Source organism: Sminthopsis crassicaudata, chromosome 4 (assembly GCF_048593235.1).
Source record: "Sminthopsis crassicaudata isolate SCR6 chromosome 4, ASM4859323v1, whole genome shotgun sequence".
Taxonomy (NCBI): Eukaryota; Metazoa; Chordata; class Mammalia; order Dasyuromorphia; family Dasyuridae; genus Sminthopsis; species Sminthopsis crassicaudata.
This window is the reverse complement of record NC_133620.1, coordinates 455533588-455555352: the sequence shown is the minus strand read 5'-3', so window position 1 is coordinate 455555352 and position 21765 is coordinate 455533588. Positions and strand designations below refer to the sequence as shown.

Here is a 21765-nt window from a genome sequence, read left to right as displayed (position 1 = left end):
GAAGAAGCTTGAGCTGATTGTGACTCTGCAGTATCCCCACTTCATTGGATCTTCATCAAAGGGACCAACTTGTCTGTGAATTTTTTTTAATGAAGTTGGCATTAAACTAAGCTAGCACCTAATAGTTATTCTGCAGATGCCATGTAAAATTGGTATTTGCAAAATAACTACTGAATGCTACTTGTGTTTATGCTGGGGTTCCTTTTTTTCCTTTTCTAGCCTACTTTAGATTTCACTCCTCTATAACCTCTTCCTCTCTCAACTGAAAGTGAGATATGGGGCAGGCCAAAGTCGGCACTTTCACCGCCCCCAGGCCCTCTGAGAAGATGACTTGCCTGGGACTAGAGTATAAGGTAGAGGAACCTGTGTTCCAGATTAAGTATTCATACTTTGCCTAACACCTTCACAAGATGAAGAGATTCAATAATAATCTATCTTTGAAATAAATGGATGGTGCTAACCCTTGACTTTTCAGGGCTTTTGTGACACAGAGTTTTGACCCAATGGCAGGGCTCTCAAGAATGCTCTGGCCCGTGCGCTGAGGCTGAGCTTACCAGGTGGTTTTGTGCTCACCCAGTTGGGGGCCCTGGAGTCTGGTTGCCTGTGTGTGCTCCACCTATTAAAGAAAGTACATGAGAAGGGTCAGAGCTGAAAGATCCCAGAGGAACTTGAAAGTTATTGTGAACATTTACACTTGGGTTAGAAGCGGTCATCTCAGCGGCCTGTCTCATTCTCTAAATGGGGATACTAAGGCCCAGGGAAAGAAGATGCTGTGCTCAGGTCAGTCAGCCAGGCAACAAGGAGCAGAGCTTGATTCTGACCCTAGACCTCTGATCCCCACCCCTACACTTTCCCCTTTCCTGTGCTGCTTTCAGGATTGGTTGGTTGGTACCCATAACTCACCCATAAGATGCTGGGCAGAGAGCTAGCCTCTGAATCAATTTGGATTCAGTTCCCTCTCTGACACTGGTTTTGTCAGCAAGCCATTTAACCCTTCATTTTCCTACAGAACACTAATTGATAGTAGTAGAGCTTACTAAACTAATGAGCCTGGAGGTATGTCCCCCAGGAAAGTGCCCAAGATTCTTTGCTTTGGGAATTCCTTCCTCTTTCCTCATACAACACAACTGCTCCTTATTACACAACCTTTTGATAACAGGGGAAGCTAGCCACATTAGTCCCAATTTATGGATGATAAAACTGAGAATGTGCTGCTCCAAGTCATGCAGCTAGTTCATGACAGAATTGGAACTTGAACCCAAGTTTCCCATCCCTCTGTTCTTCTCTGGAGACATGATAAGGAAAATAGAGTAAAACTTAAGTACTGGGTAGGGAAACAGGTTTATTGTGTTTCATTGAATGGAGATGATAAGAAATAATGCTTTAACATTTGCAAAGCACATTACAGACAGTCTCATTTGAAATGATTACTATGGATATTATACTCATTTTGCAGATTAACAGACTGAGGACTTAGGATATTTGCCCATGATCATCTTACAGCTGGTGACTGAGACAAGATTTTTTGGGTCCAGGCATTTATAACTACTCCTGCTCTGTCTCTGCTGCGGTCCTTAGGATCACACACTTATTAGAATTCAAAAAGTTTTCTGGGACTGGCATTTCTCTCAGCTAATGTGTTCTCAGCTGATCTGTAGTCAGAACTGGGAGTCAGAACAGTGAACCCCGAGTTATGTTGATGAGGGAATAATTGTCGCCATTTCAGCCTGTCCTAATGACAGAATCAGGTGGTCAGACAGGGGCCTCTGAAGAATTCCTCATCCATAAGTTTGTCTGCCTCAGAGGCAGCAGATTCCATTTGAAGAGCCAGTTGTCAGCATCAGCCCCAGCGCCCCCTGGGATTGTACATCTCCTCCTGCCTCCTGGACCTGGTGTCACTGTGGTTTAAAGCAACAGGTTGCAGAGATGTTTGAGGGGAAGGAAGCTTGATTGACCCCCTACTGTCTCCTCTCCTATGTCTATGAGCCTGGGTCTAGGTGGAGGTCCCATGCCCTTCCTCTCACAGAGATGTCTTGGGAGCACAGATAAACCCCCCATTGTAATAAGGGAGTACGTGTAAGTACGTGTGTAAGTCCACAGATGTCCATGAGCTCTGACACTATCCATAGAATGTGACATGACTGCAACATCAGGCCTCTTCCTCCTGGTACTGGGAGGTGTATTTGGAGGTAGCCCTGCTTGTCCAGACCCATGGCTGGCCTCTCGTTGAGTCAGCTGGTTCTCGGATTCTCCTTCTAGCTCTTCTTCCTTCTATCAAAGATGTCCCTGTAGAAAATATACATACTTCCCTCTCTTGGTGTCCTCATCTGGAAAATGGCGATCATGACAGTGGTGGAAACGGCTTCTGAATTAGGAGCTCGAGTGGGTCTGGGCAGCGTGCTTTGTAAGCCTGTTTTTAAGGCTTTCATATAACTGGAAATGGCTGTTACTGCTTGAAACAGATTGTCCTGCTCCTCTAGAAGGGATGGAACCGGGCTCAGTAGTGAGCCTCAAGGCTAGGACTCCCCCATGCCAGCTTCCTTTGTTGTTGGCAGAGCTGACTGTCTGCCACTTGGAAGATGGAATAGCCTCCCCTCACCACCACTAACCTCCCGGCAGAATAAAAAAGTCCCTGAAAGCTTCTTGTTCCCCTTCGCACAGCCCCGACCTTTGTGTTTCAAACCTTCACTCTGTTCTGGGCCCCACACGTGGGGACAGCTGCCAGCAGAGGGTGCTGTTGTCTTGCTGAGCCTGATGTCACCTTTGGCTCCCCCAGAGCTGCAGCTGTTGGGCATGTGCCTCGGGTCTGTGTGAGAGTCTGGGCATGTCCATTTGGTTCCCATCCCTAGTGCCCACCCCTCACACCCTGGCCAGGTTATTGTGTCACTTGGGACTCTGTTCAGTAACAGGAAACTGGGGAGAATTTAATTGTTTTCTCCTCTCTCTTTTTCCCATGCAGCTGAACAAAAGGTTCATCCTCAGTTTTCTCCATGCCCATGGGAAGCTGTTTACCCGGATTGGGTAAGTGTGCAGGATGTTTATTTTATTTTCCTACATTACAAGTCTTTTTGGAATTTAATATTGTTAGCAACTAGACTGTGTTTGGAACTGAGGGCACAGGGTGTGAATTCTTAGAGGCCCCCACCTTCTGTTTCTCCTTCCTTTCAGCCTCTCTCCTGCTGGGCTGCTGCAGGGAGGGAAGTATTAACTGTGCTCCCTTCTCTATCTCTCCTCCTCCCGTCCTCTCCCCTTCTCTTTCTTTTTTCCTCCTTTCCCTCCTCTCTCTTTCTCAGATGTGTTCTCCCATAGGCTGCTTGTCTTTTCTCCCTGACCTCTTTCCACCTCCTGCTCCTGCTTCACCCTCTGTTCCTCTTCTCGCTCCTCCGTCTTCCTGTTCATTATGTGCACGTGCTCGGGCTCTAGTGAGAACCCTCGGGCTTTCGTGCTGAGTTCCCTGCTGCTGTTGCCAGGGGTCCTCCTTGGGGAGAAAACTGTTCACTGGTTTTCTCTCAAAGAGAACGTTTGACATTTCCTTTCCTCCATGTCCCTCTGACCCATGCCCTCTCACCCTTTGGTCAGTTTTCTGCGCCACCAGTAAATATAGCAGCTCAGTCTTAGTGGTTTCCCAGTCCACAGTGAACTGACATGTAAGTCAATGAACAAGCTTGAACCCGAATCACCTTCTCTTCCCCATTTCGCTATGCCTTGCACATAGTGGGTACTAAGTAAATGTTTGTTGCCTTAAATTCACTTCATCTCTTGTCTTTTGAACACTTCTTTAGAAGACCAGATGACCTAGTTTTACAAATTAGTCATTGCAAATACACACATAATCACTAGAGATTCCCCTTTAAGATTACTTTGTATCTCCTCTCCATGTATCTTCTATATAGTCTTTAAGTATCTCTTCTTTTTTCCATTGGAATGCAGAGTCCCTGAAGGCAGGAGCCCTTTGCTCTTTTATTTTGTACTCCTAGCCCTTAACACAGTGCCTGGCATAGTAGCATTCAACAAGGCTCCATAGCTTTAGAAAAACCTGAGTTCAGATACAGCCTTAGGCATTTCCTAGACCACAGGCAAGTTACTTTCTCTCTACCTCAGTTTCCTCATCTATAAAATGGGGGCCAAAATAACACCTAGGTCCCAGGGTGGTTGTGAAGATCAAATGAGATAATAATTGTAAAGCCTTTAAAGCATCATGAAAATGACAGCTATTTTTGTTATAAATTCTATGAAAACTATTCAAGAACTTTGTTAGTACAAAGCATTACTTTTTTAAAAAATTGTAGTAAGTTTATTTTTAACTAAAACATTGTTTTATGAATCATATTGGAAGAGAAAAATCAGAGCAAAAGGGAAAAACCACGGGAGAGAGAAAAACATAAAAAGAAGTGAAATAGCATGTGTTGATTTACATTGAGTCTCCTTAGTTCTTTTTCTGGATACAGATGGCATTTTCTGAACAAAGTCTATTGGGATTGTCTTGGGTCACTGAACCTCTGAGAAGAACCAATTATTCATAGGTGATCATCTCATATTCTTGCTGTTATTATGTATAATGTATTCCTGCTTCTGCTTGTTTTCTCAGCATCAGTTCATATAAATCTTTCCAGGCCTTTCTATAATCAGCTTGTCATCATTTTTTATAGAACAATAATATTCCATTACCTTCATCACAGCTTGTTCAGCCATTCCCCAATTGATGGGCATGTGTTCCTTTTCCAATTCTTTGCTACCACAAAAAGAACAAAGCATTACTTAAGGACTGAATGGAGATTGGAGAGAAAGCCTGAGGGGTAGGGCAGGATGGTGGTAGTGATGGCATGAAGAAAGGCTTCCTGGAGGTTCTAGCTTTTCAGAATTGGTTCCAATTCCAAATTCTAGGTAATCTGGTGAAGAATTGGAGTCCAGAGTCATCTCTGGAAGCAGAGAGAATCCTGAGACAAATAAAAAGAAAGGTGGTTTTAAGGAAGGTACTTCATATGTGTGCATATCCACATGTAATGTACAGCTATGTATCCATGTGCTCCACTACAGTGTTACTGTTAGCTTCTCAGGGCACAAAGTTTTTAGGTTTTTAGGAACTGCTAATGGAATGCAGGTTTTGGCAGACCCTCACAACAGGGAGGACCTCAAGTTTGGCCCCAGGGACAGAGAATAATTCATGAGGACCAGTCTCACTAGATTTAGTTAGAATGGCTCATCTCCAGATGAGTCCAGATGGGCCATCAGATGGGGGATTTTGGAATCACAGCAATTTATTATTAATCACTGATCAATAACTCATGGACCAGCTCTCAAGAGAGAGAATATAGTTTGCATTGGTAGAAGGACTCTCACATCAGTGAAAACACAGGTCCTTGACTTGTGTATATTTGCTGGTGACTAATTTTGGGGTCCACGTCTCCATTGCTTTCTCTGTCTCCTTCAGCCCTCCTGATATAATTCAGGTTTAGTATTTTAGTATTTTTCCAAATACTATTTTAGTAGGAATAATACCAGCTAACATTTAGATAGTACTTACTATGTGTCAGGCCCTGTGTGCATAATACTTTATAATAGATTATCTCATTTGATCCTCACAACAGCTCTGGAAGCTAGATACCCTTATGATCCCTCTTTTATTTTTTTAAATAATAGCTTTTTAATTTTCAAAACACATGCAAAGATAATTCTCAATATTCACTCTTACAAAACCTTGTTTTCCAAATTTTTCTCCCTCCTTTCCCTCCATTCCCTTCCCCTAGACAGCAAGTAATCGAATTTAGGTTAAATATGTGTACCTTTTCTAAACATATTTCCACATTTATCATGCTGCACAAGAAAAATCAGATCAAAAAGGAAAAAAGAGAGAGAAAGAAAACAAGCAAACAAATGGCAGCAATAAAAAAGATGGTTCTCCAATCACAAGTTTATTGGAACTGATCTGAATCACCTCATTTTTTAAAAATTAATTTTATAATTATAACATTTTTTGACAGTATATATGCATAAGTAATTTTTTACAACATTATCCCTTGTACTCCTTTCTTTTCCGAATTTTTCCCCTCCTTCTCTCCACCCCCTCCCCTAGATGGCAGGCATTCCCATACATATTTAATATGTTATAGTATATCCTAGGTACAATATATATGTGGAGAACCGAATTTTGTTGTTGTTGTTGTTGCAAAGGAAGAATTGGATTCAGAAGGTATAAATAACCTGGGGAGAAAAACAAAAGATGCTAATAGTTTACACTCATTTCCCAGTGTTCCTTTTCTGGGTTTAGCTGTGAATCACCTCATTGTTAAAAAAAGAGCCATGTCCATCACAGTTGATCATCACAAAATCTGTGTTGCTATATACAATGAGTTTCTACTCACTTCACTCAGCATCAGTTCATGTAAGTCTTTCCAGGCTTTTCTGAACTCAGCCTGCTTGTCATTTCTTATAGAGCAATATTATTCCATAACATTTCATAAACCATAAGTTATTCAGCCATTCCCCAAATAATGAACATCCACTCAGTTTCCAGTTTCTTGTTGCTCCAAAAAGAGCTGCTACAAACATTTTTGCACATGTGGTCCTTTTCCTTCTTTTACAATCTCTTTGGGATACAGACTCAGAAGTGGCACTATTGGATTAAAGGGTATGCACAGTTTGATAGCCCTTTGGCTATAGTTCCAAATTGCTCTCTAGAATGATTGGATCAGCTTACAACTCCAACAACAAAGTATGTGTCCCACAATTTTCCCTGCATCCCTGCCAACATTTATCATTATCTTTTCCTGTCAGCTTAGCCAATATGATCTTCATTTTGTAGATGAAAAAACTGAGACACATGGAAGTTAAGTGACTCATCTGACACCACATTTGAACTCAGGTCTTCCTGATTCCAGGTTTGGTGGTTTGTCCACTTTGGTGCCTAGCGCTTCCATATATAAATGCTTAGGATATAACTCTTGTTGCAAGGATTTGAAAAATCTTCCTCTTCCCTCAAAGCTTATTAGACTTCCTGACCTCTTTCTCTTCTTTAGTTTAGGCCTGTTCTATCCCATGGGGCTAATATCCTGACATGAGGTCCCTTGGATGATATGTTGCTCTGCCAATGGAAGAGAAGCATAGAAATGCTGGGAAATTCTTGACCCATGTCTTGGTTCCATTTACATATAAGCTTAGAAGATAGTCTGGTTACTTTGGTGGATTTTGGGAGGACCCTTATTCCTTTGCTAAAACACCAAGCAGAAGGAGGAATCTATGGGTATATAACATGTACCAAACTGAGCCTGACTGCCAGTGGTCCTCACCTTCTAGATGTATAGACTGTTAAACCTGGAAAAACCTGTAGAGAACCAAGGGGATTCTTGACCTCCCTGGCAAAAAAAAGTCTGGGGCCACTTCTCAGTCTCTTAATGGATAACATGAACTACATGGGATTCTCAAGGAAACCAAAGTGAGAGAAAAGAAAAGTGGAATTTTTTCTCATCTAACTCACAGGCCCCTTGATGTCCAAACACACCTGGTTAAGGTTTTAAAAACTCCTGATCAAGGTCAGCCTCATCATTTTATTCTTCAGTAAACTGAGAGCCAGAGAGGAGAAATAACTTACCCATATCATATAGCAAATGGGGGATCAGAACTGGGACAATAGCCCTCGTTTCAAGTCTTCCCACTGGGCTCTTGCTTGCCTCTGGACAAGGGTTTTTTCCCCAACCTTTTTGTGTGTCATAGTAGACCTCTTTTCAGAATATTTTTAAAGGCATAAAATAAAGTGTATAGGATTGCAGAGGAAACTAATTCTATTGAAATACAGTTATCAAAATATTTTCTTTTTTAATTCACTAGCCTAGGTTAAGAACTCTTGCTCTAGGCCATGCCATTCCCCTTAAAAAATGCCTAAGAGAGTTCATTTGGAAGCCGAGACAAAGTCAACATTTGTGAAGATAATATTAGGGTTTATTATTTACTTTTTTAAAAGGCAACTATGTGAAATAGTGAAGCAGACTCTCCTGTTGATCCTCTTTGGGGTTCTGCTGTCTGTATGGAAATGCCCTTTTCTTGGTATTTGAGTTCAGTGTCACAAATAAATATCTGATCTATAATCCAGGTTGAAAAATGATAGAGGAGAATTTGAAATGATTGTGGCAGGTTGGGGCTACATTCATAGCAAATGTTGATTAATAGAGTGATGGCAAAGTAAATAATTCCACGGAGAAAATTTAAACCTCATTGGTATAAGATTGTACAGTACCATGCAAAAGCAGAGCCTGGGAGAATCTAGGCAGTCTCCTAGTGGTCCCCATGATGATTAATGAAACAGGCCTTATGCTGAACTGTCTCAGTAGCTTATCCCAGGCAGAGGTAGCAAGTAGTATCCCGCTACTGCTGCCTCACCCATTTCTTTCTTTTTCTCCCTTTCTTCTCTGATTCTGGTGAATCAGGTCCACCAGTCATGCTCCCTTCCTCTTTGCCCTATCTTCCCAGACATTTTTTTTTTACCCTCTGAAATATATATCCTCCTTCAACCCCTCTGTGTGTCATAAAGGGCCTTGAGCTCCAGTGCTTCTCAAAGGCTATATCTCAGGAACACAAATCTTGACAGTTCCTTCCAAGATGAAAAGAACATAGAGTCCAGCTTTGCTGGCTGCCATCTGAAGGGCAGCCTGACCAAGTCTGGAGAAGGCTTTGTGCTAGAAGGTTCAGCCCCAGAGAGATGAGCTTGGCCCTTTGTGAAGATGGTCCGCTAAAGATATGAGGATCACAAATGGGGCTAAAGAGGACATTGAGCCTGAACTGTATGTAGGTCATCTACTCCTGTCAGTGACCATTGCTCAGATTTATGGTAGTTAGTCTCTTCTGGGCACCATTAGGGCAGATTAAGCGAAACCTACCACTGTGATTAAATTTTTGGAAGATGAGATCTATGAAGAGAAAGAAAGGCGAAACTGAGGCTGTTTTAGTGAGAAGGCTGTAGTACTACTTAATAGGATTTATAGAGAAGAATAAGTATTCTTCATTTGCACTGAGAAGAAAATTAGAAAAATGGGCAAAAAACTCTCACTCGAGAGGTCTTTGGGTTAATATAAGAAAGAATTTCAGAGAGGGATAATGTTATAGAATCATTTTCTGGATAACTTTTTTTTAAAAAGACATTTTTTTCTCTATTTGTATGAAATGGTTTCCTTGTGGCCCCATGTTCCGTCCCTGAAGAGAGCTCCTGCAGATTATTAGGCAAAGGAAGAGAACAAGGTCTTTTGTCCCAGTGGGAGAGAGGAGGGCATCTGAACTCCAGAGAGTTCAGCTTTAAGGAGATGGCAATGAGCATGAGGAACCTTGTTGTTCTCTTCAGAGCAGGTGGTGAATTGTGAATTCTGCTCTGGATCTGTCTTAGAACACTTGTATCATGGTGTGAACACTTACTATTGACCCTGGACACCTCATTGCACTTCTCTGAGCTTCTGTTTCATCTTCTGTAAAATAGACAGAATACTTGCCCTTTCTGCCCGCCTTATTTGCAGTCAGATTTGAATGTAAAATGCTTTGCAAATAATAAAGTACTGTGTAAATATCAATGCTTGAAAAGCAGAAAAAGCAAAACATTTTAAGTTTGAAAACAAGTATGGCAGCATGTAAGTGATGGGAAGGGAGGGAAGAAAGAAGAAAGAGAAACAGGGAAGGAAGAGAGAGAGAAAGAAAAGAGGGAAGGAGAGAGAGGAAGGGAAAGGCGGATAGAGAGGAAAGCACAAAATATCCTGAACTCTTGCCTAATTAGCGAGAAGATGTGAAATGCGGGAGATGCTGAAAACAAATTGAGAATTGGGAGTTTGGAATGAGAGCAGCCCCAGCCCCAGCTCCAGCTCCGTGGCCTTCTTGCCTGCCTTCCAGGAAAGCCTGGCAGCAACTTTGTGTGTTTTAATGTACTCTTGAGTTAGTGTGCTAGATCCTCACCTGCAAGTTTCCTTCTTTGTAATAATGAGATTTCAAATGAACTCAAAATAAAAAATTTCCTGACTATCCAAAATAGTTCACCTTCTCAGCCTTAGAATCTGGTGGATCAGTCCACAATGACAGCTTATGATGAAAAGTAATTGCTGCAGAATAGTTGAGTCTTTGTTTTCCTCTTCTTCCACTTAGAACAATTTTGTGAGTCTCTTCACTTAAAACAAACAACCCGACAAAAATGACAAAGGTAGTAAAAGCTGGGAAGCCCGATTCCTTTTATCCAGAGAATCGTCTAGCCAGCCTAGTGAGGGGCAGAGCCCCACCCGTTAGTCACCCTGTGAGTCACAGTGGGATGCAATCCTGGTGTTTTTTGTGTGATTGACTGGTCTTTTGAAACTCCCATGCAAATGAGACTGAGCATCTTCTGAGGTCATTTCTCAAGAAAGTCACGTAAGTCAGTGAAATGCTTGTCCTGAAAGTGGCTGTCTTTTTTGAAGTAGTGGAGGACGCTTCTGCCCTCTCTGAGACTTGGGAGGGGAAATCGAGAAAGGCATCTGACCTTGCTCAGACCAGAAGCTCGTCTAGCCCCAGATAATTCTAGAGCTGATGGATGATCTGGAGCCCAGTTGAATTATGGTAATTGGGATAGTCTTCCCTCTGTGGTTGCTGTAGTTTGGTGGCACGTTAGTCTTGACTTCTTTACCTTGGGGTGACTGCAAGACTTGGGTCTGTTTGGACCCAGGAATGTATGTTTTAGCATTCAAAAGCTTCCTCTCCCCACATGTAATCTTTTTAGTGTCAGAACTGACATGTCTCATGAAATGGGGTGGGTCAGGGATTATTGGGTTCTAATAGGGTTTACTGGCTGTGATTTATCTAAGCTTGGGTGCTGATTCAGTAACAGGTCCAGGTCTCCCACTGCCAAAGCCATTGATTTATCAATGCCATAGTTTGCAGTGGCCAAGCACAACTAGATTGACTGAGCAAAGATAAATCTCCTTTTCCCCTCAGATCTCAAGTGTGCATATTTACTTTTCTTTTGTTTTAATGGTGTTCGGTTGACATGTGAAGTGGGGGTGGTGAAGGGAGAGGATTTTTTTTTTTTTTGAATGTTAAAGGAAAATGTGGCCCTTTGGCCTGGTGCTTGTTTGGAACTTCAGCCTGATTTGGGGAACGTTGATGGATCGATTACAATTCCCACTCCAAAGAAGAGCCTTCCTCAGACACAGCTTCGAAGTCAAACCCATCCCACGTGACACTTCTGTCATGTCGTTCTCTTCTGGCTCTCTACTGCCTTTCAACACGGAGACACATGGCTCTGAAACTCACCCAATGTGGCTGCTTTTCAAGAAGAGTGAATTCTGCTGTTCTTGTAATGAGAAGTGCTGATCCCCCTCCCCACTACTGATCAGGGAGAGCGCTGCACAATGTCAGGATTTAAAATGAAACCTTTGTTATAGCCCTTAGGGGAAAATGGATCCAAGCCAGGTCCAAACATATCACTCTTGGCCATTCTAAACCTACAAAGAGTTTAACTCTTAGAGCAAACACATTTTTTTTTTTTTTTCTAAATTGGGCACATGAAATAGCACGTGGCGGGCGGGGGAAGTACCTGTAGGGCATGAAACATGCCAGTATAAATGAAAACCATCCAGTAGAGGAAATGGAATGTAAAGTGTAACTTAACCATCGCTGTGACAGGACTGTCAGGCACCATAGTGGCAGTGTGGTGGCCTGTGCATTCTTTTTAAGAGGGGGAAACAGAGTCAGTTGGATAGCTAAGGAGCCAGGGATTTTGTAAATGTTTATCTCGGCTTATGATTCTGGCTAAGCCTGACAACTCACAGCCTGAGGCCTGAGCTGCTGGTGAAGCCAGAGTAGCCTTACTTCACACCCTGAAACTGTTCCGTGTCTTTTGAGAAGGAAACCCTTCCTTGTGGCTTCCCAGAAGCTGTTCACTAATCCAGTCTGCCTCTCCCCTGTACCACAAACAGTTTGTTTGTTTAATTGGGGCGGGGGGAGACAGATAACGGGCACATTTGCTGACCTCAACCATTCATCGTGGCCCTGAGAGGCCCCTGGGCCTGGTTTCTCTCTCAGGCACCAAAGCTGAACACACCCCATATGCTGAGGGCTTCATCTGTGGTTTATTCCCCTTGCCAAAGGAGCTTCAGGCATCCACCACTGTTTGGAATCTAATGGCCACACTTGGCAGTCTGTGGGTTGAATGACCTCTGTTTAGGAGCCCTGGGTCACTGGCTGGATATCTGCCTCCCTCCATTACTGGCCCTGCCTATGTTGGGAGTGGCACTTGGCCAGAGCATTGTATTTCCACTGGGTTAAAAACATGGCTCCCTGGCTGGAGCTGGGATGGGTATTGGGGGGGGGGGGAGGGCGGGAGCACGGGGAGGACTGAAGAGAGCCAGGAGGGGGTCTCTGGCTGTTGTGCTCCTTTCAGAAATTGATGTAATTTGGGGCTCTTAGGTAGAGCAGGCTTGAATAAAGTGTGGAAAAACCTAACAAGAACTGAACTGCACCAGGTTTCCTGAAGTTGCTTCTAAAGATTTCAGGAGTCTTTTTATAGGCAGAACCAACCTTCCATTCCAGAAAGGATGAGGTTGCAAGTGCAACCCAGGAATTTGTTGCAAGTTTGTTCCCCACTTATTAAAATGGTTTGTGTGCCCCAGGGATAAACTGCTACTTTGACACCAGCTTATATCCAGTTACTGCCATAGACTGGAAAATAAATTAGTTATTAAGCTTTGGTCTATTATCACTTTAACCAAAAACTGAGTTAACTCCCGTAGGGGATCTTTGGACAGTTCATCTTGGGGTGCTGTTGACCCAGAGCCCTCTCACTGATTGCTCTCTGGGGTGTGGGGTCTGAGATGAATTCAGCTGCCTTTGGCCTTCCTTGGTCTCCCTAAGTGAAGGAGTGTGTGTAAATGCCATTCTCATTCTCCTCAGAAGCTTTCCTGGTGCTCTGATGAATTATGGGTTTACAGAGCAGGGAAATTCTTATGCATAACCACAGAATAGGAATAGATTTGTGAAATAAAGAGGGAAGCTTCTCTAAGTTGAGTCGTCTGTTATTGCTGGGAGAGCCTAAGGTTCCTGTTGTGTCCTGGGGCTTCCTTCATTCATTGGCTTTCTGTGTGTACAGGATGGAGACATTCCCAGCAGTGGCTGAAAAGGTCCTAAAGGAGTTCCAAGTATTACTGCAGCATAGCCCCTCTCCCATTGGAAGCACCCGCATGCTACAGCTTATGACCATCAACATGTTTGCTGTGCACAATTCCCAACTGAAAGGTAAGGAGCCTCTAATTTCTGCGCCCTGATAGATGGTACCTAACTTTGGATGTTACTGAGCCCTGCCTACCCTCACCCCTGCACATGCATGTGCTCAAATACCCCTTCATGTCACTTCACCCCCTACTCATGTCACACACATGCACAGACTTTCTTCCATGTCACGTGTACATGCACACACACGTACACACTCCCCACGTCTCCACCTTTTATTGTACAGCACTTTAAGATTTTCCAGGACTTCCTTGGGTGGGATGAGTGGAAGCAGCCACGGGCCTCAAATGCTGTTGCACATCTGGCTTTGCTGAAGGCAGCAGCGAGGACTCTTGTCGGCTTTAGTCCCAGAACCCCTCCCCTGGGAGAGGTCATTGCTGAGATGCTTCATTGCAGAGACCATATACTTGGCAGTGATGGGGCTAGCTGTTTTCTGGCCTCATGTACCTTGTTTGTTCAGTATGGAAAAGTCCTCTCCCTATGGGATATCCCCTATGGGAATCTGCCAGGGGGTCAGGACTCACGATTGATGAGCTCTGGTGATTCAAAACCTGGAAGTAAAAAACCCTTGAGGCCTGGAGTACATGCCATAGATCATTGGAAGATGCTGATTCGGAGCCCTCTTTTAGCTCCAGGGGCCCTCCCTCAGCCCAGCCCTGGCAGACAGGGTTACTTTTGCTCTGAGCACTGTCATCACCAGAGCGCGCTTCCAGAATTTCCTGCACTGCACATAGGTGCAGATGGTGTGCTCAGTTTTGGTGGAAATGTACAGTGTGGGGAAGTTGTTACCTTGTGTGCCTGAAAAGGAAATGGTGTCCCAGCTGCTCAGGAGCTTGGTGTGTGTTTGGGAAGGTGATGGTTTAAAATGCCTACAAGTAAGAATTGCCCCATAGGGACTCAGGTGTCCACCATGGCTGGTGTTTCTGGACAAGGTGTCACTGGGGCACTTGTGTGCACCTTTATCAGTGTTGTCTCCCTTCCTTCAGGAGTTACTTTTATTTGTTTGTTATCAGGGATTTCTGCCTCCATTTGCTCCATTAGGGCCCTTTCCTCTTTGAGCAGTGCATGTGCCATGCTTTCTGCTGAAACTGGCATCCTCAGGGGGCTCAGCAATGTCCTCCACCCGACCGTCTGGGTTTTCGATCACAGCCGAGTCCTTGAGGTGATTTCCCCATCTCATTTCTGCCTGCTAGAGCACTTAGAATTCCCAGAAGAAGGCCAGAACCATTGGCTTTGGTGACTTCTTGAACCTGGCTAATTATTCCTGAGTTGGCTGTTTGTTTTAAGCAGTGCTGAGGAAACATGGAGGGCTGGAGGGTTACAGTGGTTTCCAGGAAAGAGGAAATGAAGTTTGCAAAGTATCGCCTTGGAGATGTTATGGAGTCTAATGAGGAGGGGGCCAGGCCCGAGAGTGAGGAGGGTGGGGTGAGGATTGACTCTTTCACAGAGAACTGGCTCATTTTGTTTCAAAGTGGGAAAGTGGCTGGATTTAGGAAACTGAAGAACCACTATTTCTGTGGTTCTTCTTAGCTCTTGTCATTCTTCTGACTGTGTGATAGCCGGCGGTCTGAGAGCCGCTACTGCCTTGCTAAGGATACTGCTTCTGCGCATGTCTGATCAGTCCCAGGCCCTGTGCCTTGAAACTTCACAAATGCGGGTATGAAGGAAACTAAGTCCTTGCCTATGAAGCCACTGTTGTCTAGGCTGACTCGTGCTCGGAGAGAAAGGATCCTTCAGACTGGATGGAGCCCAGTGCATTATTTTCTTACCATCAGCATTAATTAGATAAGAAGGAAAGTATGGTGGAATGGTGAGATGGGGATAGTGGAATCGCTCTGCCCCTGGTTTCAGTTGCCACTTCTTTGGTCAATTGTCATAAAGGAGAACATAGAGGTATCTGTATGATTTGGGGAAATGCAGTGAAGGCTGAGGGAGAGAATCTGCACAGACACAGGGATGGGCGTGCTCTGCCAGCTCCCCAGTGTGCAGCTGAGGCAGGTCCAGGCCCTGCTGTGTGGGCTGCCATCAGGAGAGGGCTGAGGGGAGGACTCGGCAGGGTCCTTCGGTGGGAAGATACACTTTTCCATTTCCCAGTCCATGAGTCATCTTCTCTGAGCCCCTGTGTTGTGCTTACACGGACAGTGGCAAGAGGGGGTGTTGTGGTTGAGTAGCATCTGTGTGGTGGGTGTGGAGAGGAGGGGATTTGGGGAAAGAAGCCTGAACTCCATTATTAATCAGCAGCAGTCTGAATCATATTTTTATGAGTAAGGAAGTGATAAATCGCCCTTCTCTAGGCATCCTTACTTCCCGGCCTGTCACAGTGCTGTCATGGCAGTGATATGGCCAGCCAGGAAGTGTACAGGATGGCAGCAGGTTGTCTCCCAGGTGTTCGTGATCCGTGTTTATCTGGCAACATCTGTGTTATCCGTTCTTTCTTGGTTCCTTTTTGGGTTGTCCTTCTGTGTGAATGTTTATATGGATTGGCTCCTTGTCTCCTTGTGGAAGGGAGAATTCCGTTCTTAGCTCTGAAAAAAAAGAGGGCGTTCCCTGGAGAAATGAGGAGCTTTGTGTGGCCCTAAAAACAGCTCAGATTCATTCAGAGCAGGGCCTTATCCATAGGAAAGTGTTTTGATTTGGGGGAAGGGGAAGTTTCCATGTAGAATACCTCAATAGAGAGATGCCTGAAATTCTACTTTTAGGAATTCATTTCTTTGTCTTAAGAATTTCCCTTTTCCCAAACTCTCCTCTTATGAGGAGATTATTTTAGGAGGAAAACCCCATAAAATCACTGACGTCTTTACATATGTGAGCCTATCAGACATTTTCCTCCCTATTGGAGCCAGGGCAACATGAGGAGAGGTGCTGCTGAAAGTGCAGGGTCTGAAGGCAGCCTTCCCTTCTCCCATTTTCTTAGTTTTGTCCAGAGCCAGTCCTACTCAGGGAGATGTGACTCATTCTGGGCAATGTTAGTGTGGACTTCCTACCTGATGGGAAATAAAAGTTATAAAAAGTTATTGATCTGCATTTAGCAAGGTGGATTTTCACTGCTTTTTTCCTACAGTGAACTGATTATTCCTTCCCATTTTTTGGTGGATTCAATTGAAAACCCCATATTACTTAGGTTGGGGTCTTGTGGAAATAAATCCTGATATTCTGTATTCTGCTTGGAGAGGTGGTAAGGAGGGGCTGTCAGAGATAGGGGCCTGAGACTGGGCTGGGGGAACCCCCAAATAGAAGTAAGGGAAAGGACAGCAAATTCTGGCAAAGGAAGATGCTACTTACTGTGTCTGGTGTTCTGGCCTATGCAGTAGCCAGTGGTGGCTTCATGGGGAAGGTGGTTTCCAAAGTGATGTCATGATTGGAGACCTCAGAGCCCGAGGCAGCTCAGAGGAAAGAAAATGGTCCTTCCCCACATAGTCGCATTTAACACTTCACTGGCCATCTTGATTGTGGAGTTGGAGCTGTTGATCTGAACCACAAGCTCTCTAAGAATTTTAATTTTTTAAAAATTCTATAATTTAAGGAAATACAACTGGTTTCTTGAAGAGAAGTAATTGAAGCAGCATTTGTGGGAGGGCATCTCTGAAACCCCCCTGCATTTCCATCTGTGCCCAATTTACTCCAATCTGGCCTCGCTGGGGTATTTTTTTCTTTCGCCTTAAAAAAAAATAATTTGTTTTATAATTCCTGGAATCAAAACCATCTCAGGCGCACACTGTTTTATTTTACTGTATTATTGGATTATACTTCCTATAAATCACTGGATGTTATTCATAGGCCACCACCGGAATAACTTCCCTTCTCTGAGTTCTGGCCCCCTCCCCATGTCTCTCTCCTTCCCCACCAGCTAACAACCAGAGCAGCCCTGAATTTCAGCCCTTGCCAGATCCTGGGTGACAGCAGAGGGCATCCAAGATGCTGCTCTGCTGTGGAGATGCACCCTGCAGCAAAATTGGGGGGTTGGGACCCAGGCAGGGCTAGGACCACACCTGGACTCCTTCTGACACTTTCCCAGTTTGACTTTTTCCAAAGTCTGTCAGAAGGTCTCTCTTGGCAGGAGGTAGAAGAGGAACACTTCATGTGTTTCTTCACTGATGAGAGGGTGCCGGTTGCCCAGATGAGATGAAAAGAGCTTAGGGTAGAGTCTTGACACGTGAGCAAGAAGAAACCATATACCTTATGCCATGAGTATGAGAGAACAAAAGGCAGGTCATTACAGTCCCCAAAGGCCCTGGTGCCTTCTCAGAGGTCTTCGGAGGAAGGACAGTTGCTTTGGAGTTAGTGGGTTTCATTCTCCTACAACATAATGTATGAGGTTCCTAATCCTGAGTATATCAGACCAGTTGTACAGGAAATCCACCTTTCACAAGGGTAAGCCTGGGGTTAGGATTGAATTCATGAAAACTCTAGGGCCCTGCCGCCTCCTCCCCTCCCTCCCCATTCCTCTCCGGTCTCAAGGATTCCCAGTCAAGAGTCCAACATGCGATGTATTTCATCAGCGTTCCATGGGTTGTCTATGCGTCCCAGCTGCCCTAGGAGTCTCTTGTTGAAGAGCCACCAGCCTGATCTAGGGCGCTCGTGTGAGAAGTGGGGTTAGAGGTTAGGGTGGTGTTCTCTAGGCTTTTGAAGGCAGACCCAAAAGGGTTTCATCTTTAAGCTTTGTCCTGTATCCTAGGGGTAAACTGTAATGAGTAGCAGGCCATCTGATGACTACGTCTCACCATGACAGCTCAAGGGAGTAGATGTCAGTCACTCCTCTAGGGCTTAGAGTTCCAGGAGTCTTTAATTGTGGGAATGAAAACATTTATTTGAGGGACTGGGGGTGGGAAGGTGAAGAAGAGTAGTCACTGTGCATAGCCAAAAAACCAAGGGACTCAGTTTACCCGACAAAATTTAACCTGTTGTCAGATTAACAGAAGATCCCTGTACTCCAAAGCCATGGGGCTATAAATAGCTGCCCTTACATCATAGAGAAGTTCTTCAAATGCTTCCTCGGTTCGGTCAATATAGATAAGGTAACTTGATTTTCCTGCTGTTTCTCAGCAGAATTTTCACCTGGGATGCGCATTTGCCTATAGCTAGTACAAATGACAGCAGGTTTTTTTGTCCCCTACATTTTCTCTGTGCTCTTTTAAAAATTTTTCTCAGGACCAGGTGAATCCTGGGCAGAGCAGGTAGAGAGTTTAGATTAAGTTTCTGAGAAGTACTAAACAGAAGGGAAATATGTTCTAGTGCTGTGGAACAGAAATACTAGTTGGAAATGCTGCCGCTTTGATCTGTAAACCTGTGAAATCATCATCCTAAGAAAATTCCAAGATTTAATTAAAAGATAGTTTCTATCCTCACTCCTTTCCCCACCCTGCAAGGCACTGCTTACACTTCTTCCCTCCTGGTGCTTCAGGTGTCTTAGCTCTTTGTCTAGACTCTAGCATGTGCCGTTCCATGTTCACTAATAGCATTCAAAGCTGCACTTTGAACATAGAATATTTGAGAAGTTGCTGAAAGTCTTACAGCCTTCAGAGATTTGAGGCCCTTCCATTTCTAGCCATACTGAAAGACAGGAACATTTCTTTGGACTCTATAATTTGGGCCACTGAGAACAGAAGGGATTTGGATTTTTGAGTCTTTTTAACTGCCTGCTATATTAGGCTGGCTCATCTCTGAATCTGAGTTGGGGCTTGGAGAAGAAAGGAACTGGAGAGATTGCTAGGGCAGTAACCAGGATTCTTGATACTTTGGTTAGAGTCCCATGTGAAAAGGGCATTCTTTGGGTGAATCCATAGCTTCAGGGTTCATACTAGTAGAAGCGAGCCAAGTCTTGCTTTCTAAAATGAAGTACTTGATCAGAGGATGGGAAAATGGTTCAGATTCTCATTCAGTTTTGTGAGTTTGGAGAGTCTTTCATTCAGCCTTGAGCAATGATCATTGGTGTGGTTGATTTTTTATTTGTTGATTGCTCAGTAAGGTACTCCACTTGTTAAGTGCTTTCTACAAAAAAATTAATTGGGTGGGGAAGGAGAGAGAAGGTGGTAAATCAGTTGTGTGGCCTAAACAAAGGAAATAAATCATTAGGAGTCTGAAAAAGAACCTTGTTTAGGATGTGGCTCTAATAAAGCAGGTAAGTTAACCTTTGGCCATCAGGATGCTATTCTGTTGCTCTTGTTCTGATGCTAACAATGTTGAGAGTGCTATTTGCTTTATCTTCCTCAGTTTCCTATTTAGAAGGCAAATTGTCACATCTCTGGGGTTTATTCACTGTAAATGGTTTCTTTCTTGGTTTCTTGCTCCCATCTCATTACTCCTAGCCAGAAAATGCCCATGTGATCATCCCTCACCCTAAGTGCCAGCAAGCAGATGCCGCATTTGACATGCTACAGGGAATTTCCAAGTGCTGGGCAGGTTTCTGAAATCCAGACACGTGCTGTTCACACTTTGGCTTCTGAAGCAGGGATCAGCAGGCAAAGGGGAGAAGGAGGTCTGCCGTGCATGCTTAGGGCTTAAGCCTCCAACTGGCGTCACCAGGGCAGGTTACATCATTGTGGAATGGTGATAGGCCAGACCTAGTGGGGCTTCCTGTGAGGCACATCAGGGATATCATCCTGCCCGTTTTGTACAGCCACTAAGTCACTAGTTCCTTCCAGAGAGCAAATGACACCCAGACCTCATTTCAGGGAAGTGAATGGGAGGGAAATGTTTGATAATCACTGTGTACTAAGATGTAATTTTCAATAGTCTACACAGACCTGAGGATCTAAGTTTACACTAGTTCAACAAAGTTTATAATACATTCTCCAAGGTTCCATGTTGGAAGGGAAAGCCTTTTTTTTTTTTTTTTTTTTTTTTTTTTTCATTCAAAGTTGGCCAAAGTATTCTTCTGGGGGCAAGGGAAGTGGGAAAGGGAGAATTTCTTTTGCACACTGTAGAGAGAATCAGAACACCTCTAGATAGATGGGCTCTAGCATGAATCAAACCTCTGTGGCTTTGGGGAAGTTTGGGTGACAAATCATGAAAGGAAAAATTGGGGGTATCCATTTATTTATGACCTTTATAGATAAAATTACTGTAAAAATATCTTTTATCTAATTCCAAAATATAATTTTTTATTTTTATTTTTATTTTTGCTGAGGCAATTGTCTAGAATCACATAGCTAGGAAGTGTTAAGTGTCTGAGATCAGATTTGAACTCGCGTCCTCCTGATTTCAGGGCTGGTGCTCTAACAACTGCACTACCTAGCCGCCCCTAAAATATAGTTTTAAAAATAAAAAATTTCATTTAAATTAATTTGTTAAATTCAAATATATTTGCAACATGGTATTTAGTTGTAATAATGGAATTCAATTACCTTTGTTACTTTGTGCAAAACAAATACTTGAAAATCTTACATAATAGTCGACAGTGAATCATTTCAACTTTTTGGGGGAAGATGTGGAGAGGGGATTCCTCCACTAGTATTTCTTTGGTCTTAGGAACTCTTAGTGAAGAAACTCTGCCAGTACAGATTGTCTACTTTCTCCAGCTCCATTGTCTTAGAGTTTGCCTGGTACAATGAGAAGACTTTTAAGATCTCCCATTTTCCTAAATCTTAATTTCTTTTGTTTTTGGTGTCCTTTTTTTTTTTTTTTTTTTTTTATTCCTCAAAATATCCCTTTTTTCCCACTTCTCTCCACTTTTGTTACTATATTAAGGTAGTCTTGTCATCCTTACATTCTTTTAAAAAAAATGTTTAACTCTTAGTGTAGTTTGGTTTCAAGCTGCTGGTGTGGGGCAATCCTCATTATCCTGCTGTGAGGAACATCTCATTTTGCATTAGTGTCAAATGCCCCCAAACTGATCTGTTTTTGTACTTGACTGTGAGCAATGTGGGATTCTCCTTCACCTCTAACAGCTGCCGTTAAGTTATTATTGTTGGTCAGAACAAAAATGTTCATTTTACCCGGGAGTGAAACTCTGATTTCAGGCTCCCGTGAGCATGGGATATTAAACATCATTGTATATGTGGGTGAAGATTTTCTGTCCTCGCCAGGAAGGCTCTTAAGCTGGGGTCATCTCTTGTCCTTACTATCACGAGTTTTACATTGTCATAATTGGATGTCATTGGTTAAAATTTTTTTGAAGCAAGGACCCTTGACTTAGACCCACTTCATTTATTTTGGAGGCAGAGATAAGAGCTCCTTAAGAGGAAGTCCAGGAGATCGTCTAATGCTGTGCCTAGTCTTGGAGTAGAAGTTTCCTTGTTAACCACTTGTGGCCCCTTTTACTAGTAAGAATGTATCTCCCAAGGTGAGGTGTATTCTCAGTAGCATTTCTATTTAGTATATAGCAGGTTATATATTGGACTTTCCCAGACTCATGACTGATAGTGCAGAAAGCAGCATTTATCTCTTTACCTTCTAGTTTAAGGAAATGAGCCCAGGTGGAAGGAGGGAATGGAATGAGTTTTATCCTGCCCAGCATGAAAAGTCAGATTGTAACCTCTCTAACCCGTTGGAAATTGCCTCTTGGGACAAGACCTTTCTTCCTGAAGAACTTATTTTACCCCA

The 21765-nt window shown here is 43.6% G+C and overlaps 1 protein-coding gene across 2 annotated transcripts in view; it reads left to right on the top strand.

Annotated features, from left to right (window-relative positions):
* Positions 1-21765, top strand: part of SMG6 (SMG6 nonsense mediated mRNA decay factor) — a 180157-nt gene that overhangs the window by 38462 nt on the left and 119930 nt on the right. For both annotated transcript variants that reach the window (XM_074263872.1, XM_074263871.1), the window contains exons 9-10: positions 2960-3021; positions 13085-13230. In XM_074263872.1, coding sequence (XP_074119973.1) covers positions 2960-3021; positions 13085-13230 — 208 coding nt within the window. The remainder of the gene's footprint in view (positions 1-2959; positions 3022-13084; positions 13231-21765) is intronic.